A 26418-nucleotide genomic window follows, 5' to 3' on the forward strand; every position below is an offset into this window, starting at 1 on the left:
GGGACTGGATTACAGACCCCACTGTTTGCTTTGTGTTGAGGATGAGGTTTGCATAACAGGTGCATCTAAAAAAAAAAAATAGTCACAACATCTTAACTCAGATATAAAAAGTAGGGTCATTTGTGTTGGTAGAGTATTTCTTTGTTGGAACAAATGCTTATTGTTAAAAAAAAAAAAGAAAAATTAGACTAAAAATTCTGTTGGAAATTTCTATTTCAAATGGTGTCTCATTTATTTGTTAGATGAGCAGCAGAGCTGAGTTAATGGGTTGTACATACTTCACAACAAACTCCTGAACTTTTTGTTCCTCGTTTTTCCACATTAAAATAAGAATGTCTTATGGGCTAATATTTTTTTCTTTTGAAAGGCTTGAACTATTTCAGTTTATGCACGATAAATCTGAAATCTGCGGGTGTTTCACTGCTTGAATTAAATTCATAGATTACTTTTCAGGGATGTGGCTTGACATAAAATTTACATCCCAGTTTCACCCGCAGTGTATTTTCTGATACACTTCTGCTGTTACAAGGTGCGTTAGTACTAAATAAAAAGTCAGTTTAAATATCCTTCAATCTCAATGACTATATTGAAGAGCAATCAAATGTTCTGTCGTGATTTTGATCACTTGCAGGCATCAGTTTCGCTGCTCTTCAGTGGCCACAGCTGAGCTGTGCTCAGTGCAATAGTGCAAAACATCAAAATCAAGGTGGACTTCAAGCTTCTCTGATAATCGTGAAAGCTCATTCCTTCTTGATTACCAGAAGAGAACAAATGGAAACGCCACCGAAATATAAAGAGCAGTGCAGCTTTGTGTGGAATTGATGCTGGAAATCATAAATAACTATTCAGTGTTTTCAATTAAAACTCACATTGAAAAAGATTTATGGGTTTAAGATACATATTTAGAAGCGAATTCTCAAGGTTTCATGAATTTTGGGCGTCCACATGCTGACGCAGAGAACGTACATTCACAGACTGCTCCGGGGGCTTTCCTCTTCTCAGGGTTTTACATCCAGTATTGTTGGGCAAACAGGACTGCCGCGCTTACTACAGGAAGACAGGAAGAGGGGAAAAGGAAATGAGTTTTTTTTTTTTATAAGTTTGAATGAAGCATCAAATCACCAAGAGACCTGTGAATTAAAAAAAATAAGGGCGTGATCCAGCTGATTGACACCCGTGCATGATGTGGAGGTGACGGAAAAATTTTTTTTGACACAGAAAGTATTTGATGTATATAAACACAATCAGCACAAAACATGAAAACATCTAAGTCAGAACATTTTCTGATTTGACATCATTCAACGTGTGCTTGGACAGCCATCTTCTTACCGAGAGTGCTACATCCTCTCCATCATGTGGAGCCTCTTTGTCAGTATTGTTTCTTCGATCACTGTAATCCAGCAATAACTGGTCAATACGACTGCTAAATTGCAACAAGGCGGAAAAGAAGCTGCAAGCGTTTCAAAAAAAAGCCCAGAGAGGAAAATATAAACACCCACAAGACTGCACACCACTCACCTACACTGGACACCTCACTGACACACAACTCACCGTCCACTGCCTGCCGCCAGAGTGTTTGAGATGTGTGTGGGTGTTGATGTCTAAGATGTAAAGCACTAGCAGCTCTTCCCTGATCGAGGACTCGAACCGGACACTGCAACATCGGCGGACAGAAAGGTGGATCTGCTGCATGTGAAGTCTGTTGATTTGGTTCTATTTAAAATTTTATGAAACAGCCTTATGCTCAGTCAACCAAATTTAAACACCTATATATTTTCTTGATAACTGCTTTATGAGGACGCCCAACGGTTACTGATAAATATAACCCAAAGCTTCACTGACACGGGATCCAGTGCTGACTGAAGATGATCTTGACTTTCATATTGTGGTACCTAAACCAGACAAAGGCAACTCAGTGAGTGGGGCTCATGTGGTTCACATCATTTGTGACATGCGAGTCTTTTCAACTCCGTTACGTTACTTCTTGGTTTTGGATTTAGTGTCAGAAAGGTAATTTTTACCAACAGTCAAGTCAGATATCATTTGTAATTACCATATTATTAAATGCATTTTGAGTCAAAAAAAACATCCCTCACCTGCCTAATCAGTAATTTGAAGTTCTTCCAATAACCATAATGTCAATAATCCTTGTAGAAAAAGTGTTCAGTCACAACTTGGCCCCACTCTGCTCAAAGTTGCCCACACCTGGATTCAACCTGATGGGAACTTTGATCTTGATTGTTCAGAGGAAATGAAGCAAAGCACTCTCCTATACAGCAGGTTGTTCATTAAAAAAAAAAAGAAAAAGAAAAAAAAAAAGTGATGTTTTCTGACTAGCTTTACCAGAAATGTGTCACATCACCCGTCAAGAGTTTGCCAATATGTCCAAGCAATACGAAGCACAGACTATAAATCCTACAAATCTCTTGAAATGATTCCCAGTAATATCAGAGAGCCTTCCTCATACAGTTTTTACCCCCAATATGCCCTCCATGATACAATAAGATGATACAATAAGAGAATTGAGACTTAAAAACTGCATTTACTGTAACGCAACAATGTTGCCGAGCAACAACGATACTAATCTTCATGTTCAACACACAACCGCTGAACTGCGAAGATGGTGTGAGTAGATTTTGTGTGGGATGAAATACGCTGAAATCAACTGATTGACGCACACTCCCATAAACAGTTTTAGTATGAAAATCAAACTAGGTAGTTTCATTTTTAAAATATTTTGGTGGCTACATATGTTTTATTCGATGGAAAAAAGATCTTTTGGTGGCAGATGTGGCAGACCTCTGCACTGGCTGGCAATTTTCATCATCACAATTGTGTGAAAGCTCATATAAAGTCAATTACAAGTGCAATTCTCAAACACTAAAATTACAGGATGGATGACCAATTCCTCTTGGTTTTCTTACGAATTTAACACAGATCTGAGCGACCTGCCACCATGTAGGAGAGCGTTTAAAGCACTGATCACAATCATGATACTGTGAACAAATAAAACATGGACCAGGGAGCCAACAATTACCCAGAATAACAACATGCAACCTTTGACAACACTGAACAGAGAGGGCGGACAGGGTGGAAACTGCTGACTGGGTGCAAACACTGGGGCAAAAAGAAGTTTGAAGACGTGAGGACAAGGAAGAAATGCTGTTAATAGCTGATCTGAGAGGCACAACGGAGCGTGGAGGAGCAGATATAGAGGTAGGGGCTGTTTCAAGGGTTAGTTTGCCAAGGTTTAATAAAACAACATTTTACCCTCTTTTTCTCTTGATGCACGCTGGGACTCCAAAGCAATAGCATCCACAGATTGTGATGACAGCAACAGAAATGAGGACTATTTTGTCGAGAAAAAAAAAAAATTAAGATATTTCACAATGATGAGGGGAAAAAAAAGAGTGGTTATGAGTCTGACAAGAGGGGTTCGAATGAATGCTTGAAGTTAACCAAAATAAATACAAAAACAGCATGATGGCAACACATCCATCAATCCATTTTAAACTAGTCTGTCCTGATGTGTCACTTTGTTATCCACTGTTCAAGGTCAAAAGAAAAAAAACTAAATGAATGACAAGATGACCACTTAAGAAGCCTGTGGTCTGCAGTAAACCAACCATACATGTAAGGCCAACATATATATATTATTACGTTTTAAATATTTTGTTATTTTCTCTGTCTAAAAGTCAAAGAATATTGATAGGTTAAAACTTACCCCCAAAAACAATACCCAAGGTTCGAGGAACGTCACTTGCGTCATCTAGAAGAAAAAAAAAAAGAAAACAAAAAACAAGAAAAAACATTCATCAAGTAGATCAAAGAAGTCAGGCTGAGGCACATACAGTACATGCATGACTGTTGACATGAGGTATGTTGTAAATGCAATTGGATGCAAAATTTAAGGGGGGGGGGGTCATGGAAAATATAATGAACTGAATCAACTGAAACAAATACTATCAAATATCTAAATGGAAATGTTCAATGTGACAACACAGATTTTGCAATTAACTGTAATTTTATCGACAACGAAAAGAAATATTGTGAAAAATGTGCACACGAATCTTCATGTTTGCAAAGTTCAACAAGATGTTTTGGGAATATTCCTGGAAATTCAACTGATACATTTGTAAAGGACAGAGGCCCTTTTTTGACTAATCCAGAGAAAATAACCAAACAAATCAAGTTGTGATTCTTGAACTGTGGTGTTGCATGAGAGCAAGTCTTAAAAAAAAAAAAAAAAAAATTAAATACATAAAGCTATTAAAAAAAAAAGTACAAATCTAAAATGACAATATAAAAGATATGAAATGATATTCAAAATGTAAGTAAAGCTAATAGGATAAGCCTCCACTACTGTACGTTCAGGTCAGTGATACATGGAGAGCTCCATACTTGCTCAGGTGGCACAAACTGTGAAAAGTTTCCGAGTTGAGAAACAGTGCAAGAGAGCACTTCTCCAAATTCATGCAGCTGAGCCTTAAAGGTGTATTGCAGACAACAATTAGACTGCTGCTTTAAGTAGTAACCAGTACTTAAAAGTACTTAAGATGTGTTTAGAGAGTCATGTAACGATCAGAAAGTAGGCATACTTTGTAATGTTAATATAACACTAATATAATTTTAGCTTTGACTGCTAAAGAAGTGAGCAGTGTCGTTTTGATAACATCTGCCATGCTACAGGAAATGAGGTGAATTTCGTGAGCCACCCTTTACCCGGTCAAATTATTAAAACCCCTCACCTTTGGGAGTCTTTGTGGGTCGTGATGTGGTTGTAGTTGTAGTGGGTGTAGATGGAGATACTACACCTGCAGAAACACGTGTGTTAACCAAGTAATCCAAACAGCCGAATGACAGGGTTTGTTAGAATTCAAGTGATTTTGGTGCATAGTTATGAATTCATAGAAACTTCAAATCACATTTGATATTTATGTTGATATCCGACTTCCTTTTGCTTTTCAAATACACTGGCAGCACATCCAGTTCTCAGTCCTTTGTCAACAGGTCAGTAAAATAAACTCTTCAGAGAACAATCACCGCTCCAAACAGATTATAACAGTAAGAGACGCAGCAGTTTCAGGAGACACGTTATCCTTTTTGTAACAACTCACAAACTCCTGTGTATTGTTTACGAGTTCCTAAGAAGCAAGTGATTCTATCCATGACTCAACTGTTTCTCACTTTATCACAGGAACTACGTGTTGTATGTCTATCCGCCTGCTCCTTTTCATGAGAATCACTCCAGGAAGACGCCGCAACGTCCATAACCGATATTCAAGGGGTAATCATCTGGAATTGTAGTTGAAAGGTTTGAATGTAGAGTGTGGGCTTTGTAATGTTTATATAACACTAACAGGATTTTCACTTTGACTGCCAGAGAAGTGAGCAGTGTGGTGTTGATAACATCTAACTGTCATGCTACAGGAAATGAGGTGAATTTCAGAAGCCACCCTTTACAGGGTCAAATTATTAAAACCTTCACCTTTGAGAGTCGTTGTGGGTGGAGATGTGGTTGTAGTTGTAGTTGTAGTTACTACACCTGCAGAAACACAAGTGTGTTAACCAAGCATCCATTTATCTGTGTGATTTATGTTGATATCTGACTTCCTTTTGTTTTCCAAATACACTGGCAGCACATCCAGTTTTTAGTCCTTTGTCCACAGGTCAGTGAAATAAACTCTTCAGAGAACAATCACCGCTCCATCAGATGATAATGGTAAGAGACACAGCAGTTTCAGGAGACACGTTATCGTTTTTGTAACAACACACAACTCAAACTCAACTCCTGTTTTTCACTTTACCACAGGAACTATGTGTTTTATGTCTATCTGGCTGCTCCTTTTCACAAGAATCACTCCAGGAAGATGCTGCAACGTCAACTGGAAACTATTCAGATGTCTACACTTGATGCCCTTTCTGCGATTTTGTCACGAAGAAAGTGACAGAAATCCCCCCCCCCACACACACACACACACACAACTGCAGATTTGAAATCACAGATAGTTTGACAATAAAAGTATTACTCAGGCAAATATAAACACATGCTGGTGTGTGACTCACGTTCACAAACTGGAAGCGGAGGGTTCCACTGATTATTTATTTCACATGTCACGATGGCCGATCCATTCATCGTGTAGCCAGATTTGCACTTCAATGTCACGGTGGATTTGTGTTTGTATGGAGGTCGTGCACCCCCTGCCCACTCGGTGTTTCTCTCTGGCGATTCTGGGTCTTTACATAAAACACCTGCAGGAAAAAAATTAATGTCATTCTCTGCTGAAAAAACACTGGAAAATATTGAGAATCAATGAAAAAGCACATACTGGTGCATGTCGGAGGATCAGGTATAAAAGTCCCATTTTCAGAACATGTCAGTGAATTTGATCCACCGAGTACCAAATCCTTTAGACATCTGTATAGGATAACGTCTCCGTACTCATAAGATTCTTTTGACGGACTGAAACTGGCATTTGGAACCGCGGGTGGAGGAGAACAAGTTGTCACTGGAAAATAGAAAATATATTACCATATAATCAGACAGTTTTTTTTGTGTTTGTGAAAAACATGAACATTGAAGATTTATCAACCTTCACAAGTTTTTAATCTTCCCATCCATCCTTGGTCACCACAAATGTACCGTCCTTGACCTACTGGTTTGTAACTGAAAAAAGTGGACAAAGTTTCACAGTGGTAAAAACACATCATAAGATTGTAGAGCAATAAAAAAAAAATAGCTTTTTTTAACATTAACAATTATTTGAAAAAAAAAAAAAAAAAAAAAAACAATAGCCACAGGTGTAGTTTCAAAGCAAATATTTTGAAAAGATTCATTGCTATGAGTGTATTATTCACCCAGTATTGCAAACGACCACAGCTTCGGCACCAAACTCCGTCCCAGTAGGATAGTCAATTTGTCCATGGGTCACATCTCCAGCTGAGCCACAATTATGACCTTAAATATAGAAAAAGAAAACCTGTAAGAATTAAGTTCCTTCTTTGCAAACAGATGGATAATATGAGTAAACTCATTTTGCCAGTAAATTTGTATTATTAACAAGGTGCATCTCAAGAGATTGGAATGCATATAAACTGGAGTGTATTAATGACATTTTTAGTCTTCGGAGTTCTAATTTATAGGCTTTTAAAACACAAGAAATTGGCATCTCAAAATGCTTTTTTTTATGTTTTCATCCCAGAAGACCTTAATTTTCTCAGTATATTATTTTAAAAATGTTTGAATGTTATTGTTATGAATGTTTGAAAGACTGAAAAAGCAATTGGCTCTTCAATAATACTTCCAATATTTTGAGTTGCACCTGCATTAAAAACATAGTACACTGCTAATGAACTGGCTAATAGTACTTTGAATGTGAGATCAAATAGTAATATTTACGTTCACATGTCATTCGCAGATCACTCCATTTGCCAGCAGTGCAAGTAACGGAGGGAGATCCTCCAGCAGACCTGTAGCCAACATCACACACAAACGTCACTTTGGCCCCATCAGGAAATGAATTTAGAGTAATGTCATCGCCCTTTATATCCATGTTTGGTCCTCCCAAAGGTCTGGAACAATCCTGAGCTAAAGAGAGTGGTAACAGAAAAACACAGACAAAAGAACGATTAGTGAGTGAGAAGGGTACAAGTGCAAAGACAACTTAACGTAAGACTAAACACCAGCTTGTGTTTCTAATCACATGTAGGCTACTTAACCACTGGGCACTCACCTTGAACAGTCATGGCAATGCCAAGACTGAACAGCAGAAATAAAGAAGTGACACTCATTGCAGGATCGTGGGAGTAGGTGTAGAATCGATGTGCTGATTTTCTGGTAAAGAAGAAATGAAACCGATAAAAGAGTCAGAAAGGTACCTGGCAAAGTAGCTGGCACATTCACAAAAGAATTTTTGGAAAGTTGAAGAGCAGCAGCAAAAAAGAATTGTCTTTACTTAATAATAATTTCAGTCTATTTTACTAAATTAGTTGCCGTTTTATCTAAGATCAATAAATTGTTTTCTGCCCTACATTATCTTTGGGTGAGTGTGTTTGTCGTGTGAAGCTCTTTAGGCATATACTTCAGAAAGTAGACCAAAGAAAACACTTCAACTTGGTCAAACTAATACGAAACTGGTTATCTAGTTCACGTTAGCAGATATGTTTCTCGCGTGATAGTAATTATAGGTTAAACTGACAAATACGGCTGATATTACACACCCGATTCACAAAAAATGTCCCATTTAGAGCAGAAAACGCACAGCCCTTGAACGTCGGAGGTCAGGCATACTTCCTAAAACAATACGCGGTGGGCGGTAACGCGTCAAAGTAATAACGGCGAGAATTGACCGGAATCCACATTAACTTCAAAAAGCACAAAACCCGAATTAACGGCACCGTCTTGTCTGTAACATAAACACGTCAAACAGTGTGGTTACAAGTTGGTCGATAAAATAAAAGACGGCTAATTACTTAATTCAAGGAAAATAGCATCGTGGTGCATTAGCCTAACTGAAGTTCGGCTGACCAAGCTCGCTCAAACATTAGCTACCCACTGTCACCTTAATTTTCCCACGTCTGACATGACGATGTATCCGGCTCGCTGAAGCCAAACACAATGATTTCACTCACCCGACTTCTCAGGAAAACGCCAAAGATCACAATGCTCAACACTACCTCCGAGCTACTTGCTTCCTCGACGCCAGCCCGGAAATGGGTGTGGTCAAACGTGTGACGTACGACGTGTTGACGTCACTGCTCAAGCGAAACGCTGTGAAGTTTTGGAGCACAGAGTGAAGTAATTTCTGTAAAAACGCGATCGAACCCTGAAATATCCAGCACGATATTCACTGAAATATGATAAAAAGGTCAGAATTATGTTTTTCATCCAAAATCCAACCAAAACATAGCTAATAAAATCCAGACCAAACCCAATAGAGGCAGAAAGTCACACAAAATATTTTCAGTCTGAAGAAGTGAAACCAATGTGCAGCTTCTTTAATTTGTCAGAGTAAAAAAGTACCTTCCTCTGTAATGCACCCAAATGTATGAGTGTTCAGTTTCCCTTATTTCTGTGGCAACAATGCGGACATTTCTTCCAGAGAAAGTGATGTAATGGACCAAACCCAGGCTAAATCAATATGAGGAAATGAACTTCCTGTTGAGCAACAAGCCTTACAGTTATTCAGTAACCCCACCCACCCCAACCGTCTATTAATGTTTTGTAGAACAAAAATGGTTATAAACTTTCACAGTCCAACAAAGCTGCAGGTGACAATGTCTACATTTACTTAAACAATCCCCACCAAAAAAAAGAAAAAAAAAAGATGAGGTCAACATGACTTCGGTTTATTTTTGATGAGATAGACAGAAGTAATCAACTTCAAATAACAGTGCCTACTTATGGCTGTCCTGCAAGGGCATACACTCAATAAGTGGTTTTGAAATGTTTGGAATTAATTTATAGTTTTATAGATTACCATGAATTCCATGAGAAAAAACAGGAATAAATGTGCCCAGTAGAAAACAAGTACAACCTCCAGCTTGAGTGTCTCAACACACATGTGAGAAGCTTATCTGTGCTATGCTTCCCTTGAGAAGTGATGGTAAAAGGCCAAGGCTGCTCAGCAAAAGCAAGACAGTGATAGCCTGATTAGAAACTGATGCCAATGAGCCCTATTTGGTAAAGACAAGCACCGATGTCTAAGTATTAATTTAATTTACTTATACTCTCAGGGAGATTACATTAAATCCGTCTCTTCAGGACAGATAAATAAGACCAATGAAAAAAAGCTCACAATCACATTTGAAGTTGCACAGAATACTAAAAATGACATTGGATCATTGTTTTTTCTTGCAGCATCACTAATGTGATTGACAAATCTCAGCCAAATACCCACTGTTCATTTGTTTGTTGTGTTGAATAATTTATCATGATCAACTAATAGAGCACTATATTCACAGGCAGGGATTTGATGAACTCCCATCCATCCATCTTTCAAAATGCTTCATGCAATTTCAGGACATTGGATGATGGAGCCAATCCCAGCTGATGATGTAGGCAGGTCACACCCAGGACAGGTCACCAGAGCAAACAAGATACTCACACACATTAAGATATTAGTACACATGCAGAGCTAAAAGGCAGGACGAGATAATCTTAAACTTTATCCTACTCCACTTTTTTAAACAAGGGGAAAGAAAAAAAATTACTTTTTTTTTTTCGTTTTTGTTGTTTTGGGTACTTTTTTTCTTGCACCTTTATTTTTAAATATCCATTTTGTGATTGACATGATTCACATGAAAGCGAATCTTAAGAGTATCTTAGAGAAAGAGAAAAGTCACCCACCAGCTGTTGGTTTGAAAATGTCCAGTAATACATATTCATCACTTGATTCGCTTAAAGGTTTCCTGTCAAATCGCGAAATGTCACTCCGGAAGAAGCTAACTGCAGATGTCACAGTCACATTATTCAGTAGGATAAGAAGGAGCTGGTAATGATATTGGTAACCCGTTTAACCACTGAAATATTTGAAAGTAAGAGCAAAAGTTTAAAATCAAAAAAGTTATCAGGATAATACAGCTGGTTGGCACTTAACCCAGATGGGCCCTGGAAGAGGTATTGGTGTGATCTCTTCACAAGATGGCAGCAGGCTTCAAACCACATTGCAGGTGCAGATTAGGCTGCAGCTTGGAGGAGTTCAAGAGATCATGTGACTGAGATCCAAAAAACACTGGGCTAAATTAACCTGTCCTAAAACCTAAATTGCATTTTAGCTAATGACAGGGCCGTATTCCAACCGCATCAAGCTCCATGCTGAGCCACAGAGCTGCAACGCTGCACTGCACAAACAAGAGTTTTATTTTACCTGACAACAGTTCTATTTGATAGATAACCATGGTGTGGCAAACCCCGATGTTCAACTAAGAGTCTAAATATGCCCAACAGAATAAATTGCATTCAATTAATAAAAATGCATCATATCAGCAGTGCTGAATATACTCTTTTATCATTCATTACAATTTTAATCAAACCACCTCAGATTACAAATTTCCATGCCATTAAACACCTCACCACCGGCTCATTGCTTGCAAAGATTTGTTTCCAAATATATGGGTGAGGTATTTGCATTCACTCATATCCTGTAACGACAATCCTTGTTATACAGCGGATAGCTCTGAATCACTCCTCATAAAGATTCCAGTCGTTTTCAACCAGCAATCGCATTTTACTCATCAAGACAAGCAGCATCCTTCTCAATGATTCAAGCCAGGCTGGTTGGAATATGAAGAAGCTGTGTGGTGTTTGTTCAGGGTCTGCAGCTTTGATTTGCCACTGTGGACAATCAAGGATACTAACAGAGCTTGGTTCATAAAATATTCAGCTTCTTTGTAAAAATGGAATAAACTAATCCTTCAAGAGGACTCCAGAAGAGCCTGCTTAAGTTACAAACATGTTTTGTGTTTATTGATAATATTTTACATGGTATCTTATATGAGGTCATGGTCAATGCATGAATAACTTTGTAGAAAGTGAATGTCTCATAATATACAACTGTAAATCAAGAAGCTATTAGATTTATTCACCTTCTTTTGTAAGATTATCATACAATAGAATGACATAGCAGTACAAAACGAGTATAATGTCACTGTTAATATTAACATGTATTCAGAGTTAAAAGGCAGGAGGTTAAACTTTATGCTACTCCTTTTGTAAACACGGGGAAACCAAAATAAAAAAACTTGTCATTTTCGGCACTTTTTCTTATTTTTTTGTTCCTTTAATAGGTCTATATATTCTGATTTACATGTGAGAATAAATAGAATCAGAATCAGAATCAGAATTCCTTTATTGTCAGTGTTCAGAAGAACACAATGAAATTGAGAACAGCAGCTCTCGTGGGCAGTGCAGATAAACAAAACACACAAAAAGACAAAAAAAAAATTGCAAAAACGGTATAAAATAAAATAGACTAAAAGTTTGCTTGGCTTGCAATATAAATATAAATATTACACAGTTTGTGGCCACATTTGTTCTATATAGTCTGCATAAAATTGTATTTGCTGATAGGTATTTTTTCGTCTCATTTTCAATACGGGTTAAAGCGCATTGTCCACAGCTTGACAAAAAATAGAAAGATTTACTTTGTTTTTGTGAATTAGCTTAAAAAAAATCAAGTGAAAATTTCAAGGAATGTACTAAATCATCACTCATTTTCAATGTTCAACAATAAGGATGTTTGAACAATGCAAAGCAAGCGCTGCACTTATCAGGACATTATTTGAAAACCTTCATGAACAAAGAAGAAAAATCACTCTAGCTGAAGCCATTAAGTTCACCATCAAAAGACTGTTTGCTACTTATTTGATTTTGACAACATTTCTTCCGTTTTTGCCCCTTCTTTTGTGTTTTTTTTTTCTTCTCTCTTTAAGTATGCACACACTTATAATCAGAGCTACAAAAGGAGTCCAACGAAGCAGCTGGTACCAGAGTGGCATCTCAGTCCATGATCCGAAAAAAAAAATATGACAAGCTTTCATAAAAAGTTGTACAACTATTGAGCAGTATGCAAAAATGTATGTTTTTCAATCTTTGACATTGCTTCCATCAGAATGAATTACCCGTTGAAAGGCAGATTGGTCCCATTTCGACTGACTGACAAAGACTGGTTTCTCATGTCAGTACAATTTTCTGTTGTTTGGAAAATGGTCACAGATTTAATTGTAGTTGAGGGAAATCTGTCTGCACAGTCATGAAAGGGCTGGCCTGATAAAAAATTAAAAGAAAAAAAGAAAGAAACAGACACAGACAGTACAAGTCCAAGCATTGTCATGGTCAGTGAGTGGCTGAAGAGGGAAGGTTTGGTACAGAATGCCAGCATAAGCTAAAACTGAAGGGAAATTTTGAGTTAGTAAAACATTTTTTTAAGTATTCTGAAAAAAAGAAGTACAATTTCCCCCAAGGATTAACAAAATAATTCTATTTTATTCTAAATCTAAATATGGATTAAGTGTTAATCATCAAAAAACAAATAATAGTTTCGCTTCCTCGTCACCCCTTCCTCTCACACCTAGTATTTTTCCACATCTACATCACACCCATACAGTTACAGAAATAAGAGGTTTCAAGAATAGGCAGTAAGCCATAGCACATAAAAGCACTAAACAGTGGATGTTGAATGTTCTTCAAGCATAATGTTTTTTAACAGCAGCAGAATAAAACAAAAGAAAAACTACTTTGAATTAATCCATCAATGGTTCGAAACTTGGTCTATGCTTTTAGAATATGATTTGACATGTATTCTTACCTTTAATTTGAACCATGTAGGTGCAGTTGCTGTCTCCAGCCATCAGGAGGTGTACTGACAAGACATCACTATTTTGAATGCTTATATCTGACAGTGCAGTAATAATTGCAGTCCATTTCCAGTGTGCCACAGGTGAGGTACAGGTCTGAGGAGCTCCGAAGCAGGACATCTCTCCTGCTCTGCTCATACCAGCTGTAACAAATGATGGAGCCCGCTGTGCTTCCACAGCGCACGGTTATTGAATCTTCCAAACAAGTTGGATTGTTCATCAGAAAGCTCAGAGACCAAAGTTTGGACTTAGATCCTGGAACTGGAACACAGAAACAAGATTTCAGTGTGACTCTGGAAGAAATGTGCAACAGTTCATGTACAGTATAAACCAAAAAGAAGCAAGTGATTCTATCAGTGACTCGACTGTTTGCCACTTTATCACAGCAACTACGTGCTGTATATCTATCCGTCTGCTCCTTTTCACGAGATTCACTCCAGGAAGACGCTGCAACGTCAACTGGAAACTATTCAGGTGTCTACACTTGATGCCCTCCCTGCCATAACTGATACTCAAGGAGTAATCATCTGGAATTGCAGTTGAAAGTTTTGAGTGTAATTTGATTTTGTCACAAAGAATGCAGATTTGAAAGCAGAGAAATTATGTGAAAGCTCATAAAAAGTCAATTATAAGTGCAATTCTCAAACACTAAAATTACAGGATGGATGAACAATTCCTCTTGGTTTTCTTACGAATTTAACACAGATCTGAGCGACCTGCCACCGTGTAGGAGAGTGTTTAAAGCGCTGATCACAATAATGATACTGTGAACAAATAAAACATGGACCAGGGAGCCAACAATTACCCAGAATAACAACATGCAACCTTTGACAACACTGAACAGAGAGGGCGGACAGGGTGGAAACTGCTGACTGGGTGCAAACACTGGGGCAAAAAGAAGTTTGAAGACGTGAGGACAAGGAAGAAATGCTGTTAATGGCTGATCTGAGAGGCACAACGGAGCGTGGAGGAGCAGATATAGAGGTAGTGGCGGTTTCAAGGGTTAGTTTGCCAAGGTTTAATAAAACAACATTTTACCCTCTTTTTCTTTTGGACTCCATAGCAATAGCATCCACAGATTGTGATGACAGCAACAGAACTGAGGACTATTTTGTCGAGAAAAAAAGTAAAGATATTTCACAATGATGAGGGGAAAACGAATGAGTGGTTATGAGTCTGACAATGCTTGAAGTTAACCAAAATAAATACAAAAACAGCATGATGGCAACACATCCATCAATCCATCTTAGACTAGTCTGTCCTGATGTGTCACTTTGTTATCCACTGTTCAAGGTCAAAAGAAAAAATTAAATAAAGGACATGATGACCACTTAACAAGCCTGTGGTCTGCAGTAAACCAACCATACATGTAAGGCCAAAATGTATGTGTATATATATATATATATATATATATATATATATATATATATATATATATATATATATATATACATATATAAATATTAAATATTTTTTATTTTCTCTGTCTAAAAGTCAAAGAATATTATGTATGTGTAAAGAATATGTGTGTGTGTATATATATTATATATATATATATACACACACACACACACATACACACATATACATATATATATATATATATACAATGGGGGAAATAAGTGTTGAACGCATTAACTGTTTTGTCATTACATTTATTTCCAAAGATGCAATTCATGTGACATTTCTTCCAGACACTGGTATTAACTCAAATAATCCACACATGAAAAGAAATCACAACATTCAAATCCATAAATAGTGATTATGTGGAATTAAGTGCAATAACACAGGAAAAAAGTATTGAACACACTATCTGAGACTCGTTTAATACTTTGTGGAGAAGCCTTTGTTTGCAATGACTGCTTCCAGACGCTTGTTGTATGTATGAACTAATCGCCCACACTGCTCAGGTGTGATTTTTGCCCATTCCTCTGCACAGATTGTCTTCAAATCCTGAATATTCTTTGGTGCCCTCTGGTGAACCCTTATCTTTAGTTCTTTCCACAAATGTTCGATCGGATTTAAGTCAGGTGATTGACTGGGCCATTCTAACACATTGATTTTCTTTTTTTTAAACCATTCGAGAGTCAACTTTGCCGTGTGCTTCGGATCGTTGTCCTGTTGAAAGGTCCAGCCCCGTCTCATCTTCATCATCCTGGTGGATGGCAGGAGGTTCATCTCAAGAATTTGCCGATAGATGTTTCCATTCATTGCTCCTTCAATTATATGAAGTCTGCCAGTACCACGAGATGAGAAACAACCCCATGCCATGATGTTTCCACCACCAAACTTCACTGTTGGTATAGTGTTATTTGGGTGATGTGCAGTGCCATTTCTCCTCCAAACATGGTGTGTAGTATGACAGCCAAAAAGTTCAATTTTGGTCTCATCTGACCAGACAACATTCTCCCAGTATTCCACAGGCTTATCCAGATGCTGTTTAGCAAACTTTAGATGAGCTTCAACATGCCTTTTTTTGAGGAACGGAGTCTTGCGGGCTGAGCGTCCATAGAGGGCATGGCGGTGGAGTGCATTGCCTATCGTTTTCTCTGTAACACTTGTACCTGCTGCCTCCATGTCTTGCTGGAGTGCTTTCCGGGTGGTCCTTGGCTCTTTGAGAACTCTTCTGACCATCTTTCTGACTCCCTGGTCAGAAATCTTGCGAGGAGCTCCTGTGCGCGGCCTGTTGATGATAAGGTGATGCTTCTTCCACTTGCGGATAATGGCCCCAACGGTGCTTACTGGAATACTCAGATTCTTTGAGATAAGTCTGTAACCAGTTCCATTCTGATGCTGAGCAACAATCAGGCTGCGAAGGTCTTGAGAGAGCTCCTTGCTTTTACCCATCATGAGATGTGTCTTGTTTGACTACTTGGTGAAAAAACAACCTGTTTATAGGGCCATCAATTAGCACTAACCCAGCTGATGTTGGTTTGCACTTATAGGAAGTACAAAGACTAATTACTTTCAGGTGTGAGATGGTATGGTGCCTTTCCTTGACAAACTATACAGCTTTCCCATGGTGTGTTCAATACTTTTTTCCTGTGTTATTGCACTTAATTCCACATAATCACTATTTATGGATTTGAATGTTGTGATTTCTTTTCATGTGTGGATTATTTGAGTTAATACCAGTGTCTGGAAGAAATGTCACATGAATTGCATCTTTGGAAATAAATGTAATGACAAAACAGTTAATGCGTTCAATACTTATTTCCCCCATTGTATATATATATATATATATGTATGTATATATTAAATATATTTTTTCTCTTTCTAAAAGTCAAAGAATATTGAGGTTAAAACTTACCCCCAAAAACAATACCCAAGGTTCGAGGAATGTCATCTAAAAGAAAAAAAAAAGAAAACAAAGAACAAGAAAAAAACATTCATCAAGTAGATCAAAGAGGTCAGGCTGAGGCACATACAGTACATGCATGACTGTTGACATGAGGTATGTTGTAAATGCAATTGGATGCAAAAATTAAGGGGGCAGGGTCATGGAAAACATAATGAATTGAATCAACTGAAACAAATAGCATCAAATATCTAAAAGGAAATGGAAATGTGCAATGTGACAACACAGATTTTGCAATTAACTGCTTGTAATTTTATCGACAACGAAAAGAAATACTGTGAAAAATGTGCACACGAATCTTCATGTTTGCAAAGTAATACATGATGTTTTGGGAAAATTCCTGGAAATTCAACTGATAACTTTGTAAAGAAGGACAGAGGCCCTTTCTTTGACTAATCCAGAGGAAATAACCAAACAAATCAAGTTGTGATTCTTCAACTGTGGTGTTGCATGACAGCAAGTGGAGTCGTACACACACACACACACACACACACACACAACTGCAGATTTGAAATCACAGATAGTTTGACAAAAGTATTACTCAGGCAAATATAAACACATGCTGGTGTGTGACTTACGTTCACAAACTGGAAGCGGAGGGTTCCACTGATTATTTATTTCACATATCACGGTGGCCGATCCATTCATCTTGTAGCCAGATATGCACTTCAATGTCACGGTGGATTTGTGTTTGTATGGAGGTCGTGCACCCCCTGCCCACTCGGTGTTTCTCTCTGGTGAGTCTGGTTTTTTACATAAAACACCTGCAGGAAAAAAATTAAAGTCATTCTCAGCTGAAAAAACACTGGAAAATATTGAGAATCAATTAAAAAGCACATACTGGTGCATGTCGGAGGATCAGGTATAAAAGTCCCATTTTCAGAACATGTCAGTGAATTTGATCCACCGAGTACCAAATCCTTTAGACAGCTGTAATGGATAACGTCTCTGTACTCATAAAATTCTTTTGACGGACTGAAAGTGGCATTTGGAACCGCGGGTGGTGGAGAACAAGTTGTCACTGGAAAATAGAAAATATATTACCATATAATCAGTTTTTTTTTTTTTTTGTTTTTGAAAAACATGAAAATTGAAGATTTATCAACCTTCACAAGTTTTTAATCTTCCCATCCATCCTTGGTCACCACAAATGTACCGTCCTTGACCGACTGGTTTGTAACTGAAAAGAGTGGACAAAGTTTCACAGTGGTAAAAACACATAAGATTGTCGGGCAATCAAAAGAAATGAGCTTTTTTTAACATTAACAATGTTTTTTTTACTTTAATTAACAAACAATAGCCACAGGTGTTGTTTCAAAGCAAATGTTTTGAAAAGATTCATAGCTATGAGTGTATTATTCACCCAGTATTGCAAATGACCACAGCTTCGGCACCAAACTCCGTCCCAGTAGGATAGTCAATTTGTCCATTGGTCACCTCTTCAGCTGGGCCACAATTATAAGCTTAAACACAAAAAAAGAAAACCTGTAAGAATTAACTTCCCTCTTTGCAAACATATTTATAATGTGAGTAAACTCATTTTGCCAGTAAATTTGTATTATTAACACTGGTGTGTTCAGATGCATCTCAAGATTTGAATGCATATAAACTGGAGTATATTAATTACATTTTTAGTCTTTACAGTTCTAATTCACAGGGTTTTAAAACACAAGAAACTGGCATCTCAAAATGTTTTTTTTTTTATGTTTTCATCCCAGAAGACCTTAATTTTCTCAGTGTTTTATTTCAAAAATTCTTGAATGTTTTAGTTATTAATGTGTGAAAGACTGAAAAAGCAACTGGTTCCTCAATGATACTTCAATGTTTTGAGTTGGACCTGCATTAAAAACATAGTAAACTGATAATGAACTGGCTAATAGTACTTTGAAAGTGAGATCAAATAGTAATATTCACATTCACATGTCATTCGCAGATCACTCCATTTGCCAGCAGTGCAAGTAACGGAGGGAGATCCTCCAGCAGACCTGTAGCCAACATCACACACAAACGTCACTTTGGCCCCATCAGGAAATGAATCTAAAGTAATGTCATCGCCCTTTATATCCATGTTTGGTCCTCCCAAAGGTCTGGAACAATCTAAAGAGAGCAGAAACAGAAAAACACAGATAAAAGAAGGATTAGTGAGTGAGAAGGGTACAAGTGCAAAGACAAGTTAACGTAAGACTAAACACCAGCTTGTGTTTCTAATCACGTAGGCTACTTAAAGACACACTGGAGGATCCTGCAAACCAATCAGCGTTGTATGGTTCCAACTTGTAATTGGGCAGTCATAATGCCAATCAATGTGGGAAGGCGTTTGCGTGATGACATATCATGTCGAGTCGCTGCCTCTGTGCGCGCTCTGGTTTCGAGCCGCGCATGCGCAGAGCACTGTGTAGAAAGTGACATGCAGTGGGAGCGACCTCATTCAGAAGCGGCTTGCTCCTCCCGCGAACACCTCCGAAGATGGCTCACCACAAAAAAAAGAACATTGTTTGAGATGGCAGAGGATAGAAGAAAGGCCATAGAAAAGAAGGGCAAAATACGTGTTTTACTCGGAGATTCCTTTACGAGGTGGCGGACATTCAAAGCAAAAAATGGATTTAGAACTGATCACGACGTGGCGACGTTTCTGCTGGACAGGTAACATGCTTATTATCCCATTCAGATGTGTTTCTGTTGCATAAACACGTAAGACACTCCTTTACGGATCGTATTCTTATGTATGATTGGAAGAAGAGTCTGACAAGATCACAAACGTGTTTTAATCCGATGCGGAAAGACAATGCTCCGGCTGCGCGGATGTAAACAAACTGACATGCGGCTGACGTGCGCGCTCGCACAGTCCTCATGCGGAGGGAGCCACGCATGCGAAGTGCTCCAAAAATGGCAAATCGGCCATGTTGTACAAAATTGGCGGAGAATCCTTGAATATGCCTTTAACCACTGGGCACTCACCTTGAACAGTCATGGCAATGCCAAGACTGAACAGCAGAAATAAAGCAGTGACACTCATTGCAGGATCGTGGGAGTAGGTGTAGAATCGATGTGCTGATTCTGGTAAAGAAGAAATGAAACTGAGTCAGAATGTCAAAAGAAATGAACCGAGTCAATGAAACCAAAAAAGAGTCAGAAAGGTAAAGTGGCTGGCACATTCACAAAAGAATTTTTGGAAAGGTGAACATCCATCCATCCATTTTCTTTGCCGCTTCTCCCTTTCGGGGTCACGGGTGGCTGGAGCCAATCCCAGCTGCTGCGGACGAGGGCAGGGTACACCCTGGACAGTTCGCCAGTTTGTCGCAGGGCTGACATAGACAGACAGACAACCATGCACACTCACATTCACACCTAGGGGCAATTTAGGGTGATCAATTAACCTGACATGCATGTTCTTTGGACCGTGGGAGGAAGCCGGAGTACCCGGAGGGAACCCACGCACACACGGGGAGAACATGCAAACTCCACACAGAAAGGCCTGGAGCCCCGACCTTCTTGCTGTGAGGCAAGAGCGCTAACCACCACGCCACCGGAAAGGTGAACAGCAGCAGCAAAAAAGAATTATCCTTAATTAATAACAATTTCAGTCTATTTTACTCAATTAGTTCCCGTTTCATCTAAGATCAATAAATTGTTTTCTGCCCTACATTATCTTTGGGTGAGTGTGTTTGTCGTGTGAAGCTCTTTAGGCATATACTTCAGAAAGTAGACCAAATTCCAACTAAAACACGTCAACTTGGGCAAACTAATATGAAACTGGTTATCTATACTCAACAAAAATATAAACGCAACACTTTTGTTTTTGCTCCAATTTTTCATGAGATGGACTCAAAGATCTAAAATTCATTCCAGATACACAATATTACCATTTCTTTCAGATGTTGTTCATAAATCTGTCTAAATGTTTGATAGTGAGCACTTCTGCTTTGCTGAGATAATCCGTCCCACCTCACAGGTGTGCCACATCAAGATGCTGATCTGACATCATGATTAGTGCACAGGTGTGCCTTATACTGCCCACCTTATAAAGACCACCCTGAAATGTACAGTTTTGTCTCACAGCAAAATGCCACAGATGTCGCAAGCATTGAAGGAGCGTGCAATTGGCATGCTGACAGCAGGATGTCAACCAGATCATTTGCTCGTGCATTGAATGTTCATTTCTCCACCATAAGCCGTCTCCAAAGGCGTTTCAGAGAATACGGCAGTACATCCAACCGGCCTCACAACCGCAGACCACGTGTAACCACACCAGCCCAGGACCTCCACATCCAGCAGGTTCACCTCCAAGATCATCTGAGACCAGCCACTCAGACAGCTGCTGAAACAACTGGTTTGCATAACCAAAGAATTTCTGCACAAACTGTCAGAAACCGTCTCAGGGAAATTCAACTGCATGCTCGTCGTCCTCATCGGGGTCTTAACCTGACTCCAGATCGTCGCCGTAACAGACTTGAGTGGGAAAATGTATCACATTCGATGGCGTCTGGCACGTTGGAGAGGTGTTCTCTTCAACTTCGCACAGCCTTGGAAGAGGAGAGGACCAACATTCCACAGGCCACAACTGACAATCTGATAAACTCTATGCGAAGAAGATGTGTTGCACTGCATGAGGTGGTCACACCAGATACTGACTGGTTCTGAGTCCCCAGACCCCCAATAAAGGAGGGAAAAAAATGCACATTTCAGGGTGGCCTTTTATTGTGGACAGTCCTGCACACCTGTGCACTAATCATGGTGTCTGATGAGCATCTTGATGTGGCACACCTGTGAGGTGGGATGGCAAAGCAGAAGTGCTCACTATCACACATTTAGACACATTTGTGAACAATGTTTGAAAGAAATGGTAATATTGTGTATCTGGAATGAATTTTAGATCTTTAAGTCCATCTCATGAAAAATGGGAGCAAAAATAAATGTGTTGCGTTTATTATTTTTGTTGAGTGTCGTTCCCGTTAGCAGGTATGTTTATCGCGTGATAGTAATTATAGGTTTAACTGGCAAATACGGCTAATATTATACACCCGATTCACACACACAAAAAAAGTCCCATTTAGACCAGAAAACGTACAGCCCTAAACGTAGGAGGTCAGGCATACTTCCTAAAACAATGCGCGGTAACGCGTCAAAGTAATAACGGCGAAAATGAACCCGAATCCAAACCAACTTCAAAAAGCACAAAACCCCAATTAACGGCACCGTCTTGTCTGTAACATAAACACGTCAAACAGTGTGAATACGAGTTGGTGGATAAAATATCAGACAGTGAATTACTTAATTCAAGGAAAATAGCATCGTGGTGCAGCTGAACAGCGCTGCTTCTGTGGCTCTGTGGCATCGGACACCGTCCAGTTGCCTCATGTCGCTGTTGGTGATGTTAATCTCACACATATCGACGCTAATACACATGCTGGGTTTTTGTGTGTGTTTGCATTTGATAGCCTCCTGTACGTCCAGTTGCCTTATTTCGCCGTTGAATAAACTAGTTGGTGATTTTAATCTGCACGTATTTACGTTAATAAAGCATAATATGTGTCACCGAGGCATTCTGTGTGGTCTTTTTTTCAGAACCAAAATTACTAGATCGCTCAACAGTAATTTGATCCCAAGCAGTGCTTTTTTACAGTTTGAAAAATGAATAAAGGGACATTACAATGTCAAAATCAGCTTATTTCACCTGCCAAAACTGATTCATGCCTCTGGTATTGGACATAGAGGGATATTTTGCCCCAGAATGACTTAATATGACACAGCAGAGTGATAATGATCTCATGTGAGCTTAACCAACTTGGTATCACTCAGCAAAGTTTGATTCTTTTACCCTGTAAAATTATGCCTCGGTGACACATATTATGCTTTATTAGTGTAAATACGTGCAGATTAACATCACCAACTAACTTATTCAACAGCGACATAAGGCAACTGGACGTAAACGCAAAACACATATAAACATCATGCGATGATCATAAAGAAAAAACTTGCTTGTGTCCGATGAAGACTGCCACAGAGCCACAGAAGCTGCGCTGTTCAGCTGTGCGCGCTCCCGCAGACCGGAAATCACATTCTGGCAAAAATAAAGCTGAAGCCTACTTTCACTCACCCGACTTCGCAGGAAAACGCCAAAGATCCCAACTCAACTCTGCCTCCAAGCGACTTGCTTCCTTGACGCCAGCCCGGAAATGGGTGTGGTCAAACGCGTGACGTCACCGATCAAGCGAAATGCTGTGAAGTTTTGGAGCACAGAGTGAAGTAATTTCTGTAAAAACGCAATCGAACCCTGAAATATCCTGGACGATATTCACTGTAATATGATAAAAAGGTCAGAATTATGTTTTTCATCCAAAATCCAACCAAAACATAGCTAATAAAATCCAGACTAAACCCCATAGAGGCAGAAAGTCACACAAATCAGCCACAATTATGCTGAACTATTAACTAAACTAATTCATGGAATCATTAAATTCTCTCAGGTGCGCATTTTCAGTCTGATGAAGTGAATTTACTTGATACTCTCAGGGAGATTACATTAAATCTGTCTCTGCAAGACAGATAAATTAGACCAATAAAAAAAGCTCACAATCACATTTGAAGTTGCACAGAATACTAAAAATGACATTGGATCATTGTTTTTTCTTGCAGCATCACTAAAGTGATTGACCAATCTCAGCCAAATACTCACTGTTCATTTGTTTGTTATGTTGAATAATTTATCATGACCAACTAACTGAGCACTAAATTCACAGGCAGGGATTTGATGAACTCCCATCCATCCATCTTTCAAAATGCTTCATGCAATTTCAGGACATTGGGTGATGGAGCCAATCCTCGCTGATGATGTAGGCAGGTCACACCCAGGACAGGTCACCAGAGCAAACAAGATACTCGCACACATTAGGATATTAGTACATATTCAGAGCTAAAGGGCAGGACTAGATAATCTTAAACTTGATCCTACTCCTCTTTTATAAACACAGGAAAATAAAAAAATGACATTTTTTCCCCATTTTTGTGGTTTTGGGTACTTTTTTTTCTTGCACCTTTATTTTTAAATATACATTTTGTGATTGACATGATTCACATGAAAGCGATTCTCAAGAGTATCTTATGTGGTCCTAAATCCGATACGTATCGGATCTTTTGCCATGCGACTTCAGTCTGAACGGTCAGGTCACCCCACATAGCAAAATTAGTCTGGCCCAGTAGTGGCCCACACTTCTCACTTACACTTGGCCCACATACCGCAATGAATTACGGCACTTGGGAGGGCCACCTCTGGTTGCCACATATTGCCCATGATTGTGCCATGTCTCAGCCACCTATTTAGCCATATGTGGCCCTGTCCTGGCCCAGTGTTGGGCGAGGTAAGTTTTAGTTTTTCTCCCAGACGTCAACCACCTGTATGACCACAGCTGGCCCGAAGGAGGACCAGACAAGTTTCAGAACTGGTTCCAGATGTCAGCCTCAACTAAACCGTAACCGGGCCACTTCTTTAATACACTCACTTGCCGTATTTGGCCCAGAAAACAAAATGCTCCAACAATGACAGTTTCAAATATTTATTTATTGATACAATTACAATATCATCTTAAAACAGTATATAAAATTAAGAAGTTTAATACTATACATTTTTAAAAGCAAAGCAAAAGTTTTATACAACATATATACCACACTGAATACAAATGCCCCCCAAAAGTGAGATATGTAGTTGAAAACAGTAATGAAGCAGCAGAAATAAAGTTTGGGGTAAGTGGAAAACTTGTGAAGGACTGAACAAAGCGGAAGTTACTCTTACTGAAATGAATACAACAGAACAATTCGATGTAGTATAGTGTATAGTGGTAGTATAGAGTATAGTGGATGTTGAGCACATACAGAAGTCCAAACAGCATAGCAGTGCGAGTAGTCCTTGATGCCATGCAGGATGATCTGATCCTCCAGCACCACAGCCAGGTCCGTCAGATCCTCCCCTTCTGGTATTCTGAGGATTCCCACGTTCAGTCCCCTCGTCATGTCGTCCTCCATATCTGTGGGCTCCTCAAAGATAAAAAGAAAAACAAAAAAAGCACTGTTAGAGTTTTTACTTGTCTGCAAGTTCCAAAAAAGACATTTAACTCTAAAGTCCACTGGTTTGCTCCTGCTAAATCCATGTTGTCTCACATGGGTTTGGAGAGACTTTTGAGACTTGAAAAAACACACAATCACTGTAAATGCAAAGGAGAGCTAAACTTCTCCCATCATGACCATGGCTGGTTCTCTAGGGTTCAAGTGTTCTTCTGGGTTTCCCGTGACAGAAGTGCAAAACTTACCTGTCCATCTCATCCAAGACGCAGCCAGGTGGAGCAAATACGATGACCTACAACAGAAAATCTCATATTAGTACAGTGACAATGGTTACAGTACACTCAACAATCATAACTGTTTTGATTTTCTAGAGGCGTGCACATACACTTGCCTACTAATGCACTGATAATATAGTTTTTGTGTCAAATTCAACAATTTGCAGGCCTTAAAAGCTGAAAAATATTTTAGGTGGGCTGAGGGCAGCAGCATTGTACTGTATATTCCTCAACTAAATTGAAGACTTGGACCTTTAATTTAATAAAAATAGTGAACACCATTTTCACTTAAAACTGAAAAATGCTTGTTTTTGAATTAGCCTTTTAATGTCAGAAACATGCATGGAATCTGTTCTGACAGATGTACAAGATTGACAGATTTAATCCTCCCGCCTGCACGCACTCTGCTCCTGCACCCCCACCCGCGTGCCCCACGTGACCCCCCCATCCGCGCACTCCTCTCCGTGCACACCCCAAGCACACAAACCGACAGTCTGCCACGCCATCTCCCCCCGCACCCACAAACGTCGTCAAACGTTGTCTACTTTAATTCAACTGGCGTTTTCATGGTGCAGTCTGCACAGAGCAGGCTGGATTCATGTCATTCACTGGGACAAGTTGTGAATTGACATGTTTAAAAACGCAAAGAGTGTCCCGCTCGTTGTCTTGAGAAGCTCCAGTTAGCATAGCTAAAAGTTAGCTAAAAGTCTCACGTTTAGCCTTCTAATAACTTAACAATTTAAAGGCAAGAAAAAACATCTGGGTAGTATTCATATCATCCGGTGACTTACCTTTTCTGAATATGTGAGCGTGACTGAAGCCAGACTTAAGGAATACGTCACGTGCAGCTGCAGAAACTGGCGGACAGCAGAACCGCCGGGGCTGTTTGAATGCACGTTCAACGTGCTGACGTCATCAGAAATGTCCAATGAGGAAAAGTATCATCGGTTCAAATTCCTAATTCCACAGGAATCGTTTTAATAAGTTTGGAAAGTTTTCTTTAGTGAACACAACATAAACATAACATCTTGAGTTATCACAACTGTTTCAATAATTTGAAGTCCTGCTGACTAAAATTCTTAATTTATCATGACTAATTGGTAGAATTATTTTTAACGGTGTACAATTTTAAAAGAAGAAATTTATATAAGGACCAAGCAAGTAAAACTTGTTTATGGAAGTTTGAAAGATGAACAGGATTTTTTTCAATGTTATAGTTACACTCTTGAGGAAATGTTAGGCCTCCAACCAGATAGCATGGCTAGAAATAAAAATCCACATTTTTTCACAACACTTTGACACATTTAATCTTAAATTTTTTGTTTAGAGTATCGAAGTCTATGAAGTTGAGTCCTTCATTCTCATATGTAT

General features: G+C 39.0%; 1 protein-coding gene across 12 annotated transcripts; it reads right to left on the reverse strand.

The window, feature by feature from the left end:
• On the reverse strand, positions 1 to 22884 carry LOC115408326 (membrane cofactor protein-like). 12 transcript variants are annotated; one of them, XM_030119018.1, is made up of 13 exons: positions 22812 to 22884; positions 19673 to 19771; positions 18629 to 18811; positions 18078 to 18177; positions 17821 to 17894; positions 17556 to 17735; positions 17293 to 17478; positions 5489 to 5545; positions 4749 to 4814; positions 3725 to 3769; positions 3271 to 3349; positions 1330 to 1390; positions 1 to 1047 (listed from the first exon to the last, which is right to left on the reverse strand). In XM_030119018.1, the coding sequence occupies exons 2-13, from the start codon at positions 19728 to 19730 to the stop codon at positions 1045 to 1047; spliced, it is 1092 nt and encodes a 363-aa protein (XP_029974878.1). In that variant the 5' UTR covers positions 19731 to 19771; positions 22812 to 22884; the 3' UTR covers positions 1 to 1044. The 12 variants fall into 12 exon arrangements, with proteins under 12 accessions (XP_029974878.1, XP_029974875.1, XP_029974877.1 ...); XM_030119015.1 differs by lacking the exons at positions 17293 to 17478; positions 17556 to 17735; positions 17821 to 17894; ... (2 more) ...; positions 19673 to 19771; positions 22812 to 22884 and adding exons at positions 6067 to 6252; positions 6330 to 6509; positions 6594 to 6667; ... (2 more) ...; positions 7734 to 7834; positions 8632 to 8742; XM_030119017.1 differs by lacking the exons at positions 17293 to 17478; positions 17556 to 17735; positions 17821 to 17894; ... (2 more) ...; positions 19673 to 19771; positions 22812 to 22884 and adding exons at positions 6067 to 6252; positions 6330 to 6509; positions 6594 to 6667; ... (2 more) ...; positions 7734 to 7834; positions 8677 to 8697.
• Positions 22885 to 26418: the final 3534 nt, after the last annotated feature.

This window comes from Salarias fasciatus, chromosome 20 (genome assembly GCF_902148845.1).
Source record: "Salarias fasciatus chromosome 20, fSalaFa1.1, whole genome shotgun sequence".
Taxonomy (NCBI): domain Eukaryota; kingdom Metazoa; phylum Chordata; class Actinopteri; order Blenniiformes; family Blenniidae; genus Salarias; species Salarias fasciatus.